Source organism: Hippoglossus stenolepis, chromosome 9 (assembly GCF_022539355.2).
Source record: "Hippoglossus stenolepis isolate QCI-W04-F060 chromosome 9, HSTE1.2, whole genome shotgun sequence".
Classification (NCBI taxonomy): domain Eukaryota; kingdom Metazoa; phylum Chordata; class Actinopteri; order Pleuronectiformes; family Pleuronectidae; genus Hippoglossus; species Hippoglossus stenolepis.
In genome coordinates, this window is record NC_061491.1 from 15,924,641 (window position 1) to 15,944,547 (window position 19,907).

The 19,907-nt window shown below is 45.1% G+C and overlaps 1 protein-coding gene across 3 annotated transcripts in view; it reads left to right on the forward strand.

The window, feature by feature from the left end:
* Positions 1–1,208: 1,208 nt before the first annotated feature.
* emid1 (EMI domain containing 1) overlaps positions 1,209–19,907 on the forward strand; it is a 51,464-nt gene continuing 32,765 nt past the window's right edge. For 2 of the 3 annotated variants that reach the window (XM_035166739.1, XM_035166742.1), the window contains exons 1-3: positions 1,215–1,945; positions 9,510–9,623; positions 10,505–10,608. In XM_035166739.1, coding sequence (XP_035022630.1) covers positions 1,785–1,945; positions 9,510–9,623; positions 10,505–10,608 — 379 coding nt within the window. In that variant the 5' untranslated portion in view covers positions 1,215–1,784. Of the gene's footprint in view, positions 1,946–9,509; positions 9,624–10,504; positions 10,609–19,907 lie in introns of all 3 variants that reach the window. The other variant, XM_035166740.1, reaches the window with a different exon arrangement.

Consider the following 19,907-nt stretch of genomic DNA (forward strand, 5'->3'; position numbering starts at 1 on the left):
TAATCAAACAGCCTCTGGAGAACTGGTGTGGCGTAACGTCGACAACATACATCATGTAGTCGTGCAGCTGTAAACAGGGATCTGCAGGTTTGACTAAACAACCAGCAACATGAAAATATGTTAAATTTACTCAAGTCTCTTTCTTAAAGGTCGCTGCCCTCATTTGAGATCATCATCATGCTTCTCATTACAGTATTGTGCAGGCCAAAAGAGCCCAGTGGTAGAGTAGTAGCATGACAATCATAAAGAGTGAGGATTGCAGCATGTTTACAACCAAACACAGCAGGGGGTGACTTATGTTCCCCTGCTGAAAAAAGGGAAAGTGGTGTGTTGCTTAAGTCACTACCACTTTATATGAGTGAACAGATCACTAAACTACACAGACAATAGGCAATGCTGCTCTTTTTGTCTGAACTATAAAAGGGAAGGGACTCATGGAAGTAGGAGAGAAAGGAGAGACATGAGGGGAGAAAGAAATCCTCTCAATGGAACCAACCCCGTCTCCCTCCTCAGAGGTCAAATTATTTTCAGCTGCTTGTGGGATTTACATGAACCCTACACTGCTCCAGTTCCTGCTCTGCACCGAACGGCCTCATAAAATGCCAAGGGTGCCCTGAAACAAAAAACTCTGGCACATCTTTTTCCACACCCACCCCCCCAATCCTAGTTTCCTTTTATTGTGATTGAGAGCAGGTGGGCTCACTCAGTCACACATTTGCTCCCCCATTCCCCAAGTGAGGTGGCGATTTTGTGCCAGTCTGAATGTTAACACCATCTCTCACCAGCTGAGAACCTCACCAGCCAACCAGTTCTCTCTGCAGTCCACAGCATCACAGCTGGTGAAACCTGCAGCTCAGCTCGTGGGCCCTGAGAGCTGTAGTCATCCCCAAACCACAGATCAACATGTTGGGCCTGAGTTCTCAGCTGCAGGGCCAGATATTTAGTTTGGAGCAGGAGCAGCTCTGTGGTTAATGAATGCAAACCTACATGTCCCCAATGCACAGGTAGAGAGAGGTCACTGTAACCTGACACTTAGAGATGGATGATGGATGGATGGATGAATGGGTGGATAGAAGGATGGATGGGTAGATAGATGGATAGATTTGTTTTATATCCTCTCATGTTAAAAAGCAGTTCCTCATCTCGGGCTCAGTTCCAGGGATTTCATAAGAACCTCTGAGAAGCTGCAGCTCATAATTCGTTTAGAACAAATGCCGTGCGTAACGTGCCGTCGCCTTAAGCGCGCATTGTCCTCAGCGAGAGGTAGAAACTGGGGAGGGTGGAAAAAAGGAGAGAAGACCCAGCAGGCTGCGCTTTTCAAAGGACCCGAGGAGACTATAAAAGTGGTGTCATGCCCGCTGCTGCAGAGGCTCGGCTCGTTACGCGCTCACAGAGACGGAGGCAGGCAGAGCAGGGAGAGGAGGACGAGGACGCACACGCACACTCACACACTCACTGTGCGCAAGCTTTACAAACTGCAGATCTGTGTTAGGCGAACGGGAGGCGGGGGTTTCAGGGGTGGCATTTTCCTCTGGCGCACTCAGGATTTAACCAAAGCAAATTTTTACGCACGAACTAGTGCCAGAAATCGTGTTTCAACTTAACTGCGCGTTTGCCTCTGTGGTGAATAGGATGCGTGTCTTCTCCTGCCGACCCGGTGCTGTTTGACAGATTCCCCCCGATAGCTGGATCCGTTCACCGGTCTGTTTTCTCACCGGGGGAAGTTGGGCTCGTCATAGAAAAAACTTTTTTCTTCTGGCCGTTTGGCCGTGGATGCCACGGGAATGGGACCGCGCCAACGGGAGAGCGTGTCCGCGCTTTGCAGGAAAAGTTTGCTGTGCACGGTGCTGCTGCTCTGGCTCAGCGCGGCCGTGGACGGGACCTGGAAGACGGGACTTTACAAGACCTACTCAGCAGCCTCCCACACCTCCGTCTACCAGAAAAGGTAAAGAAAGCATCCAGTCATCGTACTGCCATATACCTACACACTGCTTTGTATGTTAATCCTGACTCGTGTCCTGTTACATGCACACAAACCGTCTTTATTGCTTCTTTATGTTTTTATGCTCTTTATTTCTTAGAATATCATCCTTTACAGAAGTTACTCTTCCAAAGGAGAGATAGAAAAATTACTTCACTGAATCTCCACATCCCATCACAGTCCCATCATCCTTAATTAATAACAATTAATGAAAATAAAGAAATAAAGAAATGAAATGAATAAATGAAATATAAGTGTATCAAGTTTGGATCAGAGAGTATCCTGAAGTAAGTAGTAGGGCATCATGTTTTGCTTTTATCTGTTCTAACAGTGTGTATTTGACCCCAGCAGCCCTTTAATGCATGACTCTGCAGAGTTACTCCCATCTCCATCCATCTAGCAGCTCCTATTGTCTTCCCGACACTTTGTTTCCTTTTTCCTGTGCTGGCAGTACACATAGCTCTGCTGACTTCCATTGTCGTCCCAGCTCACCCACGTTTCTCTGTGAGGCTCCCGAGAGCACCTCTGCCTCTGTCTCTTAACCCAGCAGCAGCAGCAGCAGCAGCAGCAGCATCAACATCTGCTGCTCCTCTGAGAACCTGTGTGGATCCCAGGGTGCATCCTGAATTTGTCAATGAGTTTTTCATGCGCCTCTACTATAGTGCACAGGAAAGGTCACTGAATGAAAGGGGGTTCAGACAGACTCAAAAAAACGTATGTTGAAGGAGACAATCGTGAGACTAAACACAGACGAGAGCATCACCCAGCTCTGCTTCCCTCCTGCACAGGGCCAGTGTTTAGCTCGGAGACCAGCCAGTGCTTAGTGATGAGAGGAGGTTTACCTTCGTGCAAATATTTATGCTGTCAGGCCCTGTGTGTGTGTGTGTGTGTGTGTGTGTGTGTGTGTGTGTGTGTGTGTGTGTGTGGGCTAAGCCTGGTCCTGGAGCCTGCATGAGACCCCCTACCCCTCTGAGGAGGCCCCTCTCTCCTGGGTGTGTCCAGGTGGCTTTCAGAGCTCCCCGCAGCCTCGCTCCACCGGCTCACATCACCTCAACCACTCAGCTCCCCCTGTCACTCACGGCCAGAGGTTTGTGGAACGTGTTTACTAAACACAGGCAGCTGGGACTCCGCTGCATCTGGGCTTGTTTTGGGAAGGGAATGTGAGTTTACAGTCGGCTCGCCGCTGTTTGTGTGCGGCAGAGGAGGAATGGCAGGGATGGGACAGAGAAGAAGCTGTTGTTGGTTGTGAGTCAACCGCCATGTCCGGAGGCGGAGAGGTCAGCGGGTTTGAGGTGACACCAGAGGAGCTGGAAGTCTCGATCCACCTGCTGTGTGGCCCGATCTGTGAGAGCATCAGTTTATGGTGTGTCAACAAAGCCGGTGGCCGAGGGACTTCAGACAACAGAAGGCTCTCATCGGCATTAACAACTTGACATTCAATGACAGAGACTTAACTTGTCATTGTGGCTCAGGCACTTGAAAGGAAATAAATATTCATTTTAGCAAACTGGGGGAAAGGATTCTGTCACAAAAAAACATCACTGTGAACATCCTCCCATACCTGCCTGTCTTCACACAGTGATTACCCAAATCAAAGGGGATTAACAGCTCCTGAGTAATTTCTGGACTGTAGCGCTCGCTCTGTGGAGGAGCTGATAAAGTGTTCGTTCACCCTTGGTGTTCTTAATGACTATATGAGCTCAGTACGCTGAGGGGTTACTGAGGGAGCTGCTTCTTTACTTTTTGTCTCGCCCACTTCTTTATCCTCCCTCAGAGGACTTGTCATGGTCTGACAGGCAGTCTGAGCCCTGTGGCCGCCCTCATTCCTCACCCATCTTAACCATATCCACATTTTCTCTAAGCATGGGAATGAAGACGGACAATTCCACTCTGCTGGGTCCTGAGTGGCTTAAAACTGGCTTTGGATTTGACTGCTTAGGCAACTTCACTTTATGTTTGTTCAGGTAACTTGTTCATGCAGGGTATGAGCTCCCAGTTGTACAGATACATGATTAGAGATGGGTGATTTCCAGCATTGGGATTATTCGTACACAGCGAGACCATACACCAGTGAGGAGCTGCAACGATTAATTGATTAGAAACCCAAAATAATCTGCAACTATTTCATTGATAGATTAATTTGAGTCGCTGTTAAAGCGAAACAAATTTCAAATATGATTTTACATGATGGTAACATAGGTTTGATTTTTGACTGAGTGGCAGGACAAAACTAGAATGGCACTCAGTAGAGCTAATATACCTTCTCTCTAAGTCTCCTAAACATGCCTGATTTGTTTTGATTAAGATTCAATGAATTGTTCTCTGAGAAATCAATACAAATCTCGGAAACAAATGCCTACAATGCTCTCACAATGTTGAAGAAAGAGATTACAATTATTTTTTTTAAACAAAATTTAAAAGGATCTTCCACCAAGTTTCCTGCAAGTCTTAGTTTTTGAGTAATTATGCTGACAAACAAACAAACAAACAAATGGACAGCGGTGAATACATTGACTGAGGGAATAAGACCTTGTAAGACAACACCTTGCACTCTTTTCTTTGTTTATTTTCTGATGTTTTATACACCAAACTGTTAATTAAATTGATTTGTTTGTTTGTTTATCAGCAGGATTACACAAAAACAACTAATGGATTTCCACAAAACTTGGTGGAAGGATGTGGTACGAATCAGGGAATTGGCAATTGGCACAGATCTGGGTCAGGGGTCAGGGATCCAGGAATTCTTTTATCACTTTCTTTAAAGTTTAAAGATGTTTTTCGACATTTTACAGGTTTCCCAGAGCACATTTAGGGAACTGATATCTGTGAGTGTGGGAAATTAGTTGGGCCTTGAAGGAGGTATGCGCTTGACTGAGTGACATTCTAATTGTAAAAGGTTTCACTCAGGTTTAAGACTGTTGGCTGGATGAAACAAGACATTTGAAAACGTCACCTTTGGTTTTGGGAAATTGTGATGGATATTTTAGGATTTTCTTTTCTCAAATTTCATTAAATAAAGGATGAATCGAGAAATGAACCGTCAGTTTCAGTCCTGCACCAGTGTCTCACTCACACTCTGCGAGTGACACGTTTTGCAGAATCTCATTCATGATGAGCAGAGCAGGTGTTTACTGCCTCAGACACTTAAAGATGCACGTACCCGTTACACACAGTGACGCACTTAAAGCTCACAGGTGTCCAGGCCTGAAAGCTCAAAACAGACAAAGACAAATGAGAGTTTTTGTCCTGCTCCTGTGCGGCTGCTGTGAAGAGTCACTTAGCCCTGACCTTCAAGGCCTCACCGAGGTGCTTTCATGGTCTTCAGTGTCCTCCGATGAAGGAAAACACAGCACAGCGTTGAACACGCAGCTCCGTATCCCACCAGCACTAATCTTCTCTATTGTCTTACTTCATAATTCTTCAAATGCAAACTGAACATAACTCTTGTCAGATAGATTATTCATCTTCTGTCACACTTCATTTCACGCTGCTCTCTCATAGGCTCCTCTGGTTCTTTCTGCTCTCCCTAAAAGCTGCAGATTAGGACTCCAGGAATGTCGTATCCCCCTCTCGTCATTAATTTCACAGGGACTCTACTCTCTGTCTTTTTTCCCGCTTTGTCTTTTGTTGTTGCAGCACATTTATCTTACGCCTCTTCTTTCCCCCGCGGGACCAACACTGCTTCATAATTGTCTTTCTTTTCTCTTCCCTTTTCCCATGGGAAGCTCCCTTATCTGACCTTTATGATAAAATTACCTCTCCTCTCCTCTCCTCTCCACTCCTCTCCTCTCCTCTCCTCTCCTCTCCTCTTCTCTCCTCTTCTCTCCTCCTACCCCTCCTCTCCTCTCCTCTCCTCTCCTCTCCTCTCCTCTGGTCGTGTGCCACATCTCTTTTGTCCTTTGTTCCCCCCAAGTATTTTTCCAACAGACAGAGATCTACAGAAATTCCTCTAGATTCATATCCATCCTGCATTTCAAACATTTCTCTGACTGTAGGTCCCTCCTCCCACAGAACATGAATGGATGGGTGGAAGGAAAGGGAGTTACTGAGATTTTCATTTTTTTTTTTTTTACCCTCGTCAGCCCTCTTGTGAGTTCACACGGCTCAACTCCCAGCTCCTTCCTCCCCACACAGTCTGCTGCTGAAAGTGCACCAACTCAGTAGTGTGATCATGAATGACTGCACAGAAAGCAGGGCACGATGAGGGCATGCTCAGTAACCAGAATACACCACATAACCCTTTTGACAAGTTCACAAGCTCTCTGTCAGCATTTGCAATCATTTACTCTTCAGCAAAGTTTTTTTGTTGCTCTCCAGCGTTTTTACTGTCTTGGCGTCCGTGGCGTTGAGGAACAGATGGGCCAAAGCTGTGATTTTTCCGTCCCTTTAAAATCGTGGATTTCTGTCTTAACTGTTGGCTGTGGATATGTGTGACTCTGAGAGATGGTTGAAGATTTATTTAGCTTGGGTCTGGCAATTCAGTGTGTGCCATGTGTGCTTAGAGACCTGATACTCACCGAGGGCCCGCGTTGGTGCCTTTGCCAGTGAAACAGCACGGTGCCGCTGGGTTTCACACTTCATAACACTGGGGCGCCTGCAGTAAGAAGAAGGTGTTGACTAGGAAACCTTTGACAGTTAAAGACTGGGCGCACCATGCACCTGCGTTGCTTTATTATCATTTCAATACTCAATAGTCCATTGTGTAGCAGTTCTCAGGAACAATATGAGTGGGATTGTTGCTTCAGGGCTCTGTAATAAGACAGATATTTAATATTCAGTCTTTTACATCCCAGAGGTGATAATGGTGTGACCTGTGCCTGCAGGTAATACCAGGAATACATCATCATCTCCGTCCCCTTTGCAGTGAAAGAAAGTATTGTTTTAGCTGCCTTGTAATTATTTTGACTCAGCTTTAGCAAGTTATGTAGGTAATGCAGGTATTGGTTGCAAAGCCATCTGGGAAACGGTGAAGTCTGTAATGCCAGCTGCTTTAGTTCTTTTATTCACTGCAGCAGTAGCAGTGGTTGGCATTTCCTCTTTGGTAATTGCATAAGTACAATGCAAAGAGAGAGGGGGAGACCATAAAACTCAATTCACTTCCCTCCTCGTACCCCCTGGTGACTGTCTTAGCTGTTCCCAGGTGAAACGTCCTCTCAGCCTGGGAACCTCCGATATTAGTCTGCTGGGTGGTGGGGGTACCCAGTGTCCAGCTCCACCTGACCACAGCTCCTTCAGTGTTTGAAACCTTACACCAATCAGAGCAGGTCTTTCTGGACAAGGGACAGAAACCAGATCATATAAATCTGTGTTTGTTGCCTTATGGCTGATGAATAAATATACATATATATATATTTAGATAGCATGTGTGGCAGAGGAATTGCCCGCTCACTTTTATAGACAAATATTTGAGTAATTCAAACTGTGTCTGCAGAGTTCCTTTGACTTGTTAGTGGGATATATTGTCTCAGGCTGTTTTCACACCTGAAAGAACCAATGACTGAACCAAGGTTCATGTTATTGTTACATCATGTTCACTCAGTTTTGGTTTCACATTGCAATTTCGTGAACTCTTAGCATGACACACCTACGTCCTGTCATCATCATGTTCATGTGCTGCGTCTCCCTTCACTTGACATTGATCCTCTCACTCTCTCAGTTTCAGAGAGTGTTTTTCAAGTTGGCCCATTTAACCAAATTACAAAGCAATAGTTCATATCCTCTTCTCCAGATGTTCTACAGCAACTAATTCTTACTTTTCTTGTCATTATTTTTCTCCTTTTATTCTTTAATGGGTAACAAGCTTTCGTCAACTTCAAGTGAAACGTCTGAACCATCCTAAAAAGTGTTTTCACTGCAAACAAACTAGTAATGATTCAGTTTGATTCCGACCAAGACCCCCTCTTTTGAACGGACCAAACCTTGGTCCTTTTGTCCCGATCACGGTCTGAGACACATTTCATACATGCTGTGTACGCCAGCGTGATCAAATCACGTGATGTGTCTTGTGTTTTTTGTTGAATATGTTGATGTATTTTGTTAAAGTGAAAAATGTAGGCAATGTTGTGCTGAAATAAATTGGCACGCTAAACATTTTACATTGTGAAATACAAAGCAAAATTGATAGAATTTAAAAAATGGCCAAAATAACCCAGGACTCAGGGCGAAGGTGCAGAACAAAGAAGGGAGTTCTGAAGCCACTGATAGAATCAAGTGGTCTTTATTTATTTATCTGTATCTTATCTGGGACAGAGACCTTTGTCAAAAAGTACTAGTAAGTGCAGTCATACACAGACATTTCTCAGAGCTTCAGGTTTGTGTGTGTGCGGCCACTGCAACATGTGCAGATTGTTAATGTGAGGTGGTTCTGGGCTGCTCCGCATCCTCCGCCTTTGGCACTTTCCTTTATTGTAAACTGCTCACACACACACACACACACACACACACACACACACACACACACACACACACACACACACACATGGTCTCACATATTGACAAACAGCCCTCCCTCTCTTGCACACACATTGGCATTGGAACACACAAAGTGCAGTTTTGTGCTACAAGCCACAACAAGCCTCCTTTGTAGTTTCGACTTAGAGCCCCCTTTCCATACATCTTATTGATTGTGTAAACACAGCCTATAGTAATGGTTCTCCTTGTTTCTCCTCCAACATATCCATACAAATTAATACTAATAAGGGTATATTTTGTTTTCCATGTATTAAAGCCGTTCAGAGGGATGAGATGAAACCTGCCTCTGGTGCTAAACTTTGGTCATCTCCTCCCTTACTCATTTGTGGTGCTTTTAGCCTCATGGTTTCACAAATGTGGAAAAAGGAGGAGAATATATCAAATTCTTCTTCTAGAGTTTGTGGCCATAGGTGAGCACACATGACTCTGCCTGCTCTAAGTGTTTATATCCTCACTATCAGATCTCTGACCTTTACATAAGCAGGTCAGGCTCTTAACAGCCTCAGTGAATCCTCATAATGTCTCGCAGGTCCTCTGTGGAAAGCGAGTGGACTCATGACCCAACATTAACCGGTGATAAAAAGCTTTAATCCCCCTACGAGACCTCGTCTTCCTCTGTGCTCCCTCCAGCGAGACTTTACCTCCCCTGAGAGCCAAGTGCAAACGGATGTGTATTGACCGAGGAGATGCTGCAATGTAAATACTGCCCACAATGCACTCCTGCAAATCTCGCGGCTGATAAAAAACTGTGTAAACACCATAAAGAAGTTTCAAAACAAAAGGGTGGGGAAACGGGAGAGAAGAATCAGATCCCACAAGGAGACAACAGAGCATTGACTGTGACTGCATGGATAATTTACTTTTATGAGAGTGCTGTAGTGTGAGTGCACTTGTCTGAAGGTGTTTATAAAATATACACGGCTCTTCCTTGAATTATTTACTTTGAAAATGGGCTTTTATTCCCTCTGTGTCTAAGAATAACAAATTGACGCTGCTGCTGTTGTTTTATTCTCAACTCTGGATTACTGACTTCCTCTCCCTTTATTTCTCCCGTCAGGAACTGGTGTCCTCATACGGTCACCAAGACAGTGACGTGCCAGGTGCAGAACGGGACAATTCTCCAGCGAGTCTACCAGACATGCCGCTGGCCACAGGGATGTACAGGAGGGAGGTGAGGAGGCCAACGGAATGTACCACTAATGCATTGACATACCACTGAGATGTGAACACTCAAACGAGGGGAAACAACTTTAAAACACCTAAAACATTATGTGCGAGTACGACCTTTGGGGTTTTATATTTTGCACCTGTAAAAAACTTTAACCAAAGAGGACATTAATAACCAAACCAATGTTCTAGAAAAAAAAATATTTGTTCTGTGACTTGAAGTGTGTTCTCTTAGCTTCACTGTATCACCGTTTTCAGACATGAACTCTGGAAATAATAGAGAATAACACTTCTGACATGTTCACACTATCAGGAAATCTCCAGAGCGTTGAGGCAGAACATTACTTATAAATTCAGCTCTAGAAATTTAGTTTACAACATCGTCAGCCTTTATTCCCCAAATCTTTGTTGTAATACACGAGATGTAATACAAGACTAATATGTCAACTTGTAAAAGTCTTTACAAGTTGACATATTTGTCTTGTATTACATCTCTTTTTTCTACTAAGCTATTTGTATTCTTCTACAGTCCCACTTGCTCACGTTGAATCCTCCGCTCTCTATGAATCCTCCCAATAATCTTCTGCTGCATTCTCACATGGACTCACTCAGACAATATCCAACGTTTTCACTTGGGGGCTGGCAGGAAAAACTAAGGAGGATCCCTCGGCGTCGGACAGTCGCGTTCTCACCTACAGCACCTCTGCGGATAATATCAGGAGGTTATCCGGAATTCAGTGCATGTCTGAAAGCAGCTGAAGTGACTCCAGTTCATGCCACAGTCAAGTCATATTGTTAAGACCGAATATAAGGGCGAGTGAGTCCGAAAAATCATTCGCATCATCATCCGACAGCTAACCTGAGAGTTTGTGTCTCTTTTTGCAGCTACAGGACCGTTGTCAGACCTTCCTACAAAGTTGTGTACCGCACAGTGACCTCTCTGGAGTGGAAATGCTGTCCAGGATTCAGCGGCGCTGCCTGTGAAGAAGGTAAGTCAGGAGAGAAGCAGGGTTTTCATGGATTTACAGACACGTTGGACTCTCACAGGGGGCTAACATTGTAATCTATGACCAAGAAATTGTTCAGAGGAAGAAGTTACCTCAAAATTGTTCAGTCTTCTGTCCTCCCTCCACTTCCTGTCTTTCCATTACCTCATTTTATCACTCTTTACATCTTTCAGTTTATTCATTTACCACCATCTGCATCGCTCTCTTTTGCGTTGCCGTCTTATAGCCTGCCGCTGTGCCTTCCAATACACGTGTACAAGTAATACTTACAAACAGGAGTGATTCCCATTAGGTTTACATAAGGCTGCCTCTGTCTTTAAAATGAAGTTAAGAAACAAGATCCCTCAGCGTCTTCGGGGTGAGTCAGCTTCCCTTCACTTTATTAATCAGTTTTAATGTGTTCCTTCTAAGAGTCAGTGTGAGGGTTGATTCTTTTGTGTGGTTGGTTTGGAGTTTTATGGTCCAGCTGCAACCCGGCTCTCATCCCTTGCTCGTACCGACTGTTGTTTTCATTTTTCAACTACAGTAGCTGCCCACCACACACGCACACACACACACACACACACACACACACACACACACACACACACACACACACACACACACACACACACACACACACACACACACACACAGTGTGTAATGACTTCCCCTGGCACTGGCCCCTGGGTCTCAGCAGTCTGGGGAGAAGGGTGGAGCGTCTGTTTATGCCGGGACCCAGGACTTGACTGGGTGTAACATAAATCACCGGGCTTTGCGACACAAAGGACAATAAATGTTTACAGTAGTTACGAGTGGTCAACTTTCTGTGGTGCTGAAAGCAGAGGCCGTTCTTCTCTTTAATGCTCTCCCTCCTCGGTGAGCTGAGAACAACTCTCAGCCGTCTGTCGTGTGCTTCACTGTGGCCTCGACTGGAGAAATGGCTCCAATTCTCCGGCTTGTTTTCACATGACACACATCAGGACTGCATGAATATGGTGGTTGTCTTAGACCTTCCTCTCTCTCAAAGTCAAGAAACTCATTCACAGTCAAGCACAAACCAGACTTTGCTTAACAAAGACAGAGGAACACACAGTCAAACATGGGAGGAAATTATCCAATTAAGTTGTTGCTGGAGGAGATTCCCCTCCGGTTGTCATGGCATTGGGGGGCTGACGGGCCGACAGGGATGCTTGGATTAGCCACTTATCTGAGCGTCGTTACGGGTGGCTCAGATCACAGGCGGCGCTGAGTGGAAGTGACAGGTCCCATTCACGGGGGCCTTTACTCTCCGGCACCATGGATGCTATCCAGGGCCACCAGCGCTTTGTTCTGTGGCTGCCGTGTGAGCGGAACCTCTTGCCAGCTCAGAACCTGATATCCCGCTGCTGTCGGCCTCATTCGGCGCTTTAAGGAGAAGTAAAATCTTGCCACACGGGCAAAGTTGGAAACAGGATTGTGCATAAATCTGCTGCTGTAGTGTTGCAAAGTGAAGTTAAAGCTGCGTTCACGGTTCAGTGGGTGCAAGTTTTAAATCCAGGGTCTTAATACCTGTGTGTGGCTCCATCTGCAAATCTCTACACATTTCTTTGCAGATTTTCAGACAGCTCTAAGCACTTGTTTGACCTTGAGTATGGCTTTATTACAAAGGCATGGTAAATGAAGCATCTCTGTTATATAAAAGCGGCTCTCATCCTCCTGCACTGTTTGAAATCTACTGTCTAGATCTGACATTAATAAAGTATTGCTTTTAATCTCATAAATCTCATAAAAGCCAGAGCCAGATACATATGCCCTTTAAGACTTCCGGTGTTGGTCATATACCTTCGCTCTCACCGTTTCCTTTTTCCTCTGCTCAGACTGTGGAAAATGTGTATGATCCGTTCATTTACTTATGTGGCTCCACTTTAACTTCCACGGTTCTCTCACCAGGCCACCTCCAAAGCCCCTGGCCATGTCTGACTCCCAAGGCCGCTGTGCTTTACAGCAGATCTCAATAACATCCATTTCCAGCAGGACTCTGGGGCTGAGGCTGCGTTAAGGTGCAAGGGAGGGAAAGGAAGTGCGTTATAAACCCAGAGCATGTTTATTGGTGCGCTTACATTTTAAATGGAGATGAGAGAGTTGTTTTCTCTTGTGTCCCTCTGTCCTCACCCCTCCGCCTGCCAGCCGACAGGTCAACATCTGTAAATCAACAGGTCCAGTCTAAACCTAAGATAACCTCTGTTTAAATTTTGGAATCATGCGTTTCCAGACACAAAGCAGCAGATATAAATGAGAGAACTTTATGGGAAGAGATCAGGCCGTTCTGTCATCCAGTCGCACTCCTGTGAGGATTTTTTTGGCCTCTCTTGTTCAAACTTAAGGCTTCAAAAGCAAAACATGACATCACACCCAGGCTTATAAACAAACGTTCTCCATCAGAGTCCAAGCGGAGTAAGATAACACTGCATCAGACAGGCACCTTTCACATTCGCTCTCTTTTTGGCTGGAATTCCAGGCCAATGGTGTAATTACTGAGTCCTAATTGTTTTCTATGAGGTTTGGGAGATATTGTCTTACTTCTGGACCTGGAACACAATGGGCTTTATCTCTGATTGAGCCTGAGAAAAAAAAAAGGGCTAAGTATTTGCAGATGTAGGCACTTTCATTGGCTGCCAGAAACAGGGATTTAATGTATGCTTGGTTGGCTTTGGCATTTCCAAGTAAGTAAATGCTTGTTTTCAGATGGGATATCCCAACTTACGTTACATTAAACACAGATATCAAAATTATATATCATTTGGAGGTAATTCTTTGACATGAGAATATCGAATGTAACATTTAAATATTAGATTATTACATTAGAGCTGTCCCATACAGGCTGCATCAGCATCCACATATAGTACCGCAGTGAAATGTGATTGCACACTCAGCAGTCTTGGAAATCTATAACATTCATTTGCATTTTGGACCCTCGCCCTCTATCTTCTAATTTTGACGGCGTCTTAAACGTATGACGATGACACTAGTTGACAGTTGACATCACGGCCCTGATTTTATTTACGGAGGAAGGCACTTAAAAGAAAATACGGCTGGGGCTTATCACAGGAGGGGGGCCGCTGTGCAGCAAAACATGTGGGGGGGGGACGTAGACTTGAATTAGCACGGCTGTCAAAACTCTGCCGCGGGGGGTCCCATCAAGCCATATCTCGCAGCCAAGCGGAGGCTGCGGTTTTTGGGCTGCAATTACGGTATGGCTGGGAGGCAGAGGCGCGCTGTCTGTAATAAGCCGCAGAAATGTAATCTGTGTTTTCACAGCTCAGCGCAGCTTATCACAGGCCTACACGCTAAACCCCACGCTTTAAACATCAGTCGGCTGCAGCTTGCCATTAGCGAAGGAAGAGTGGGAGTGCACGGACGTCGGTGCATGTGTCTGTCTGACTGCCAGAATGAACGTGTGGGTGGGAGAGAGAGGTGTTGAGAATTTGTATAGTGAAGGATGCAGCTGTTCACTGTGATTAGCTGCTTTAATGGCGGCACAGCTTTAGCTGTGAGTGGAGGGACCCCAGCCTGAGGTCAGAGAGGATGGGGCTGAACCGGAGCAGGTGACCTCCACTCCCACTCCTCTTAGACGGAGCCGCACACATCACAGTCACCTTTACATTCAGCCCACCTCTTTTCTTTCAGCAGCATTTCTGGTTTCCCCTGTGTTTGCATTGGCAGATGTAAAAAATGCGAGTCTCTCTTGCTCTAGCTCATTCACAAAAAACGGATTTGATGTAGCGGCATCCACACACCCACTGCTTTTATGCATTCACGAGACGAGAGCTGCAAAGACACAGAAAATGCATGCATACATGCAGGGAGGCGGGCTGCAGGGTGGCGAGCTGCAGCCAGCGTGCAGAAAAGGCCACAGCAGCTGATATTCATGCACAAATGCTGAGCCCAAATTGGAAGCAGATGAAGTTAAGGCGAACTGGGCAGAGGGCCCCAGATGAGATTAGACATGGGAGCGCCCAGGCCTTTGCAGCCCACGCTGTTCCTCTCAGGGGAACTGTCATAATAGTCATTAATTAACAAACAACACCACTGAAAATACCGACTGTAGCCAACCTAAAATTATCTAAACCAAACAATGGAGGAGAGCTTTCTTCTTCTTCTTCTTCTTCTCCTCCTGTCTGCCTCTCCTTCGTACTGTCTTGCTCTTATGTAAGCATGTGCTGGTATGTGCATCAGGATTATGAAAAATCCCCAAATTATACTTCGTAGAGGGGTTCAGGTATTTAAATTGGAATATATACTAATAATTATGATAATATTATTATGACATTATTTTGAAATGTTCCATTCAAACCACATACAGGGCACACTGAGCAGCAGAAGCCTTTCAGACTGTGGAATAAAAATTATGGGGTCACAAGGATTATAATTATAACTCCCTGCGTCTTTATAGTTCATGTTTCTCCAGCACAGCCAAGTTCAGTCATACGTACCTATTTATACGATTGTAAATTTTATTTATCATAAGTTCCTTTTTATTTCTGTGCTATTGAGCCTATACATAAGGAGCCACATTTGGTTTAATGCTTTACGCTCCATTTCTCGACCTGTACCTTCTGGTGTTTCGTCTGTTAAATCTGAAATAAATGGACGTGGACGTCAAGAAACACAGATGCATATTCTTTCGCTGAACCTTTTTCTTTCTCTTTTTTTCAAGTTTCATACATGCTTAACCTTGAATCTGAGTTAAATTTTATGTTTCTGGCTCCTGGACTGGAAATGCCTCTTCTGCTTACTGATTTATTTATCATTTCCCCAAACTTCCCCCGGGGAGAGCATTGAAAACAATTTTTCCTGCAGTCTGAGAGAAATGAAGTGTGCCAGCTGCGCAGTGCAACAACAACTTTAAAGCCTGAAAATAGACACACACACACACCCGAGCCCTGGCAGCTGGAGTGTTCTTCTGTCCCCAATAAAGCTGAGGCCTTTCCCTTCACCCAGTGCTGGACTAAGTGGACTGCTGCGCTGACTGCGTGACCCACAAACAGACAGGCTCTTCACAGCCCGACAGGTCACGCAATCATGAGCAGAGGGAAGAAAGACAAGATAAGGCCAAGTGAACTGGTAACAGTGCTTTTATCATGTAGAGAGATAAAGACGAGCCGTTAAAATCCTGACCTTTTTTAAATCCTCCTCACGAGCAGAGGTGTGGGCACTATCTCCTCTCTCTCATCTCTGATCCACTCAGCGACTGAAGCTGCTTTAACCTGTCTGCTCCCTGCCCTTCAGCGTATCACCATCTCTCAGCTCGCAGGTATAGAGTGGCAGGAGGGAGGCACTATGGGGTACAACACAGCGCCAGTGTCTCAAGGTAGAAGGTAATGAAGCATATTTGGTGTTGTGACGTCAGTGCAGAGACAATGGCAGCATTGATGGAGCTGGTGCGCCCTGGATCCTGTAGGTTCCATACTGCTGTGATGAGTTCAATGGACCCAGTTGCTGCCAGTTGAAGGCCTCATCTAATGCAAGTCTCCATCTCAATAATTTATCAGAAATCCACTCACCTGCACACTTTTATTCTTATTCTTACTTCTTTATTTAGCTTCATACAACTGTACAGTGTGTTTTTCTTTAGCAACTCAGCCTCATCCTAATACATAGAGATGCAACTACAGATTATTTTCATTAGTTTTAACTTGAGAACTATTGTATTGATGAACTGATTGATTTTTTTATTTTATTGATGGTTTAAAAGACAATGTACGCAAGCACATCTTTATATGGCACATTTCATTCCAGGTGGACGCGCAATGTGCTGCACAGATTGTGAGCTACCACAGAAGCAGCAGCCACAAAACCATGTGGAACAAATAGTAAGACAAAAAATAGGGTTAACAATACAAAACTATTAAAATTAGTTGTAATGAAAGATAAAATACAATAAAAAAATAGATCGGGAATTAATAATAATATACATTTTAATAATAAAAGAAATTAACGATAAAAAAATGAAAATCATTTAGACCGGTCAACCAGACAAGCACAGCTAAAAATGTATGTTTTTAGTTTAGTTTTCAAAGACAGTAGTGTTGGAGCACATGTAACATCATCATGGACGTAAAACACATTAAAGCATAAAGGCTTGTCTCCACTTTCAGCCTCTAAGCTACAACAAGCAACACAACAAAGAATACTGTAACACCAGCTGAGACACAACATCTTACAATGGCAGTGGGACACGGCCTACATTGTCCAAGTTGTCTTCATAAACCAGGCCACAAGTGAAAAATGTGTTCGGAAGACTATTTGATGAATCGTTATGTCAATGCAATGGTGATGGATTAACGTGTCTTGTTTTCTGCAACCAAATATCCAAAACCCAAAGATGTTCCATTTAGTCTCATTTGAAACAAAGAGAAACTGCAAATTATCAAACAGGAGAAGTTGAACCCGTCACATGTTAATAATGAAGTGATTATCAGTTGTTGCTGACTGATTTTCCCTCATTTGGTTAAGAAGAAGTTAAACTCTTCAGAAATCCATCCATCCATTATCTCTATCGCTTATCCTGCGGGGGGCTGGCGCCTTCTTCTCCAAAAAATAACTCCAGTCATGAGAGTCCCCTGTAAAACCCCTCATGTCTCCTTCTTGACGCCAACTCATTCCCAGTTCTATCCACATTCAGAACCACAAACGCATCAACACACAATGAAAACTGTTGCTTTTAGGTCAGAAGTTCTTCTGTGACACTGTATCAGACCGTGGTTTCTGCACCCTCCCAGTAGTCCTGATGATCGAGCTGCTCATTTGTCTCTGTTATGAGTTCATAAATATATACAACACCACATAAAAGGCGCTCCAGTGTTGTGGCTCCGTGGGTGGGGATTTCATGGAGCTTGGAGCATCGACCCTCCTCCACTCCCATGTACACCAAACCACAAACAGACCACCACATCACAGAGATCTTACTGTGGTGTGTTGTGGTGACATCATTTACGGCCTCACATATCACAGACCTCCCAAACATCCTTCAGTCTCAGTTTCCCCGCCATTAAAGGCTGCACTTTTGGATAAGGTGCAGGATTTAAAAGTCGTTGCCCCTGTCTGACTCTTGAGCTCCACTTTGAGCTGGTCTTTGCATATATTTCCATTTGCTCATGTAGTTGATACCGTGCTCGGCGGGCATGAGGGGAGTGGTGCTGATGGTTGTGATTAGTTCTGGACTGAAGACGAGAGTGGAGAGGAGGTTTGGATGAACGGGACCGGCACTCGGTCTAATTAGAGACATGCCTGGTCGGCTTTAAGAGCTCAAACCTGACAGAGGAGCAGGCATTTCCCTCAAGGAGCTGATCACCTTGACCAAAGAGAAATGACCTCACTTGACTGGCTGGAAGAGGAAAACAGAGGAGGATAATGGAGCTGGCCTCTGGAGATGAAATGATATGTAAAGCCGAAGCCATACACAGCTGGCACCTTAAGCTGAAGAGATCTTAGTGTCACAGACGAGCAGAGATTACAAGACTCCATAGTTATCAAACTTCAAGTCAAAGTCGTACATTCAAATCCAAACAGCAGGTAACCAGAATTGAGTTTGAGTGGTTCATACTTCTTCCTTCAGTTAGGCCCAGGACCTAGAGCCTAGACTGCATTGAGCCCCAGCTAAAATGGGGTGAAAACCTCATGATTGACGCTGAGACTCTCTCACAATTGGTCGAGCGTGTGTATGGAAGAGACCTCACAACCGAGGCTCCATCACCTGATCACTGCTGCACAGACTCTGGCTCCAAATGTGCACGATGGCAGCGTTTGTATCCAGGATATTTTAGCTTCATTAGTGGGAGGAAGTGGAGATGCATCGTCCATTTTTAGATACAGTCTGTGGTCCAAAAACGGATTCCTGAATGGCATGTAAGCTAATAGTGAAGCATATGAATAAAAAGTTGTAAAATAAGTCACACAAGAGTTTATAGAAAGCTTTGAGTGGCAACATCGGCTTTTCCGTAATTACTTTTTGACCTAGTCATGGAAATTCAGTCATCCAGTTGTTATTCATCTGATCTGGTAGAAAGCTTGATTTAATTTTTTAATGGATTCAAAAGAATAACAAAATTAAGTAACCAGGAAGTCAGCAAAACAAAGCAGGAGACAAGGGCATGGAGACCAGGGCTGTGTTTCACAGAAAGACTGTGTATGTGTGCAGATGTTTACTTTGCACTAGTCGAGCGTGTAAGACGAGCATCATTTAGAAAACACCTTTATCCCTGCATCGTCTGGGGTGACGTCTCATCCACTCACCTGCAGCGCTCTAGAGACCATCTCAGCGTGGCGAGGCACTTTCCTTCACACTCTTCTTGTTTGCTGGAGACGCACAGCTCATTGAGATCATCTGAGGGGCACAGAGTCGGAGTGGGAGCAGGAAGTGTAGCATGCATCAGCGGCCCAGGTCCAGTGTGGTTGTGGCAGCGCTGGTGTGGCTGGTGAGGCAGTGTCGGGGGCTCAGAGCCAGAGAGGCCCAGCGAGGTGGGCTCATTAACAACAGGACGTACCCCTGAACCTCTAAACCCAGGCCTGCATTCCGTCCGCTCCAGTGCCCCCTGGGACTTGTCCGGGGGGGGCTTTAACAGCCCCGGTGTTGTGGTTGGAGCCTCGCCACAACCAGAGCTGAGCTGTGCATGACGACTCCCCCCCCACCCCCCCAAAGTCCAGAGAGAGTGTCTGTGTGTTCCTGTTTCCTCAGGTGTTTATGGCTCTCTCACTCATTCATGCCGAGCTCACAGCCGGAGCCTGGCAGCAAACAAACACGCACGCTCGCACACCAAAAACACCTGCCGCCACAAAGCACAGACACATATATCAAGTTTGTACAGACAGACAATAAAGTTTATATTTCTGCACCAGACATGATTCGACAGAACCAGTGAGCTGAATTTGCTGAGTCGCTTTAATTAGTAGACTTGATGAAGGACAAAGACGCCTGCTCACTGTCTCTGTGTCCGCTCATACTGTGTATCAGTTACATGTGTGCCTTTATGACAGACAGACTGACAGGGCAGTAACTCACTACTGTGCCAGAGTCAGAGCTCTATCTGCTGCCGTCATTGACTGCAGGTCGAAGGACAGAGGATGATGTCATGGAGCGTTTATTTCTGTTGGCTGCCCTCCACGTTGTCTTCCTAAAGCTCTGTCTCACCTTATGGGGCCGGCACGTGGCCCCATGAGGCCATGTCTGCTCAGCTCTGTGGAGACACTGGGGCTATAAGCCATGATTCCACAATCCAAACTCCAAACTTTTAAAGTTCTGTTCTGCTATCGTGTACTTC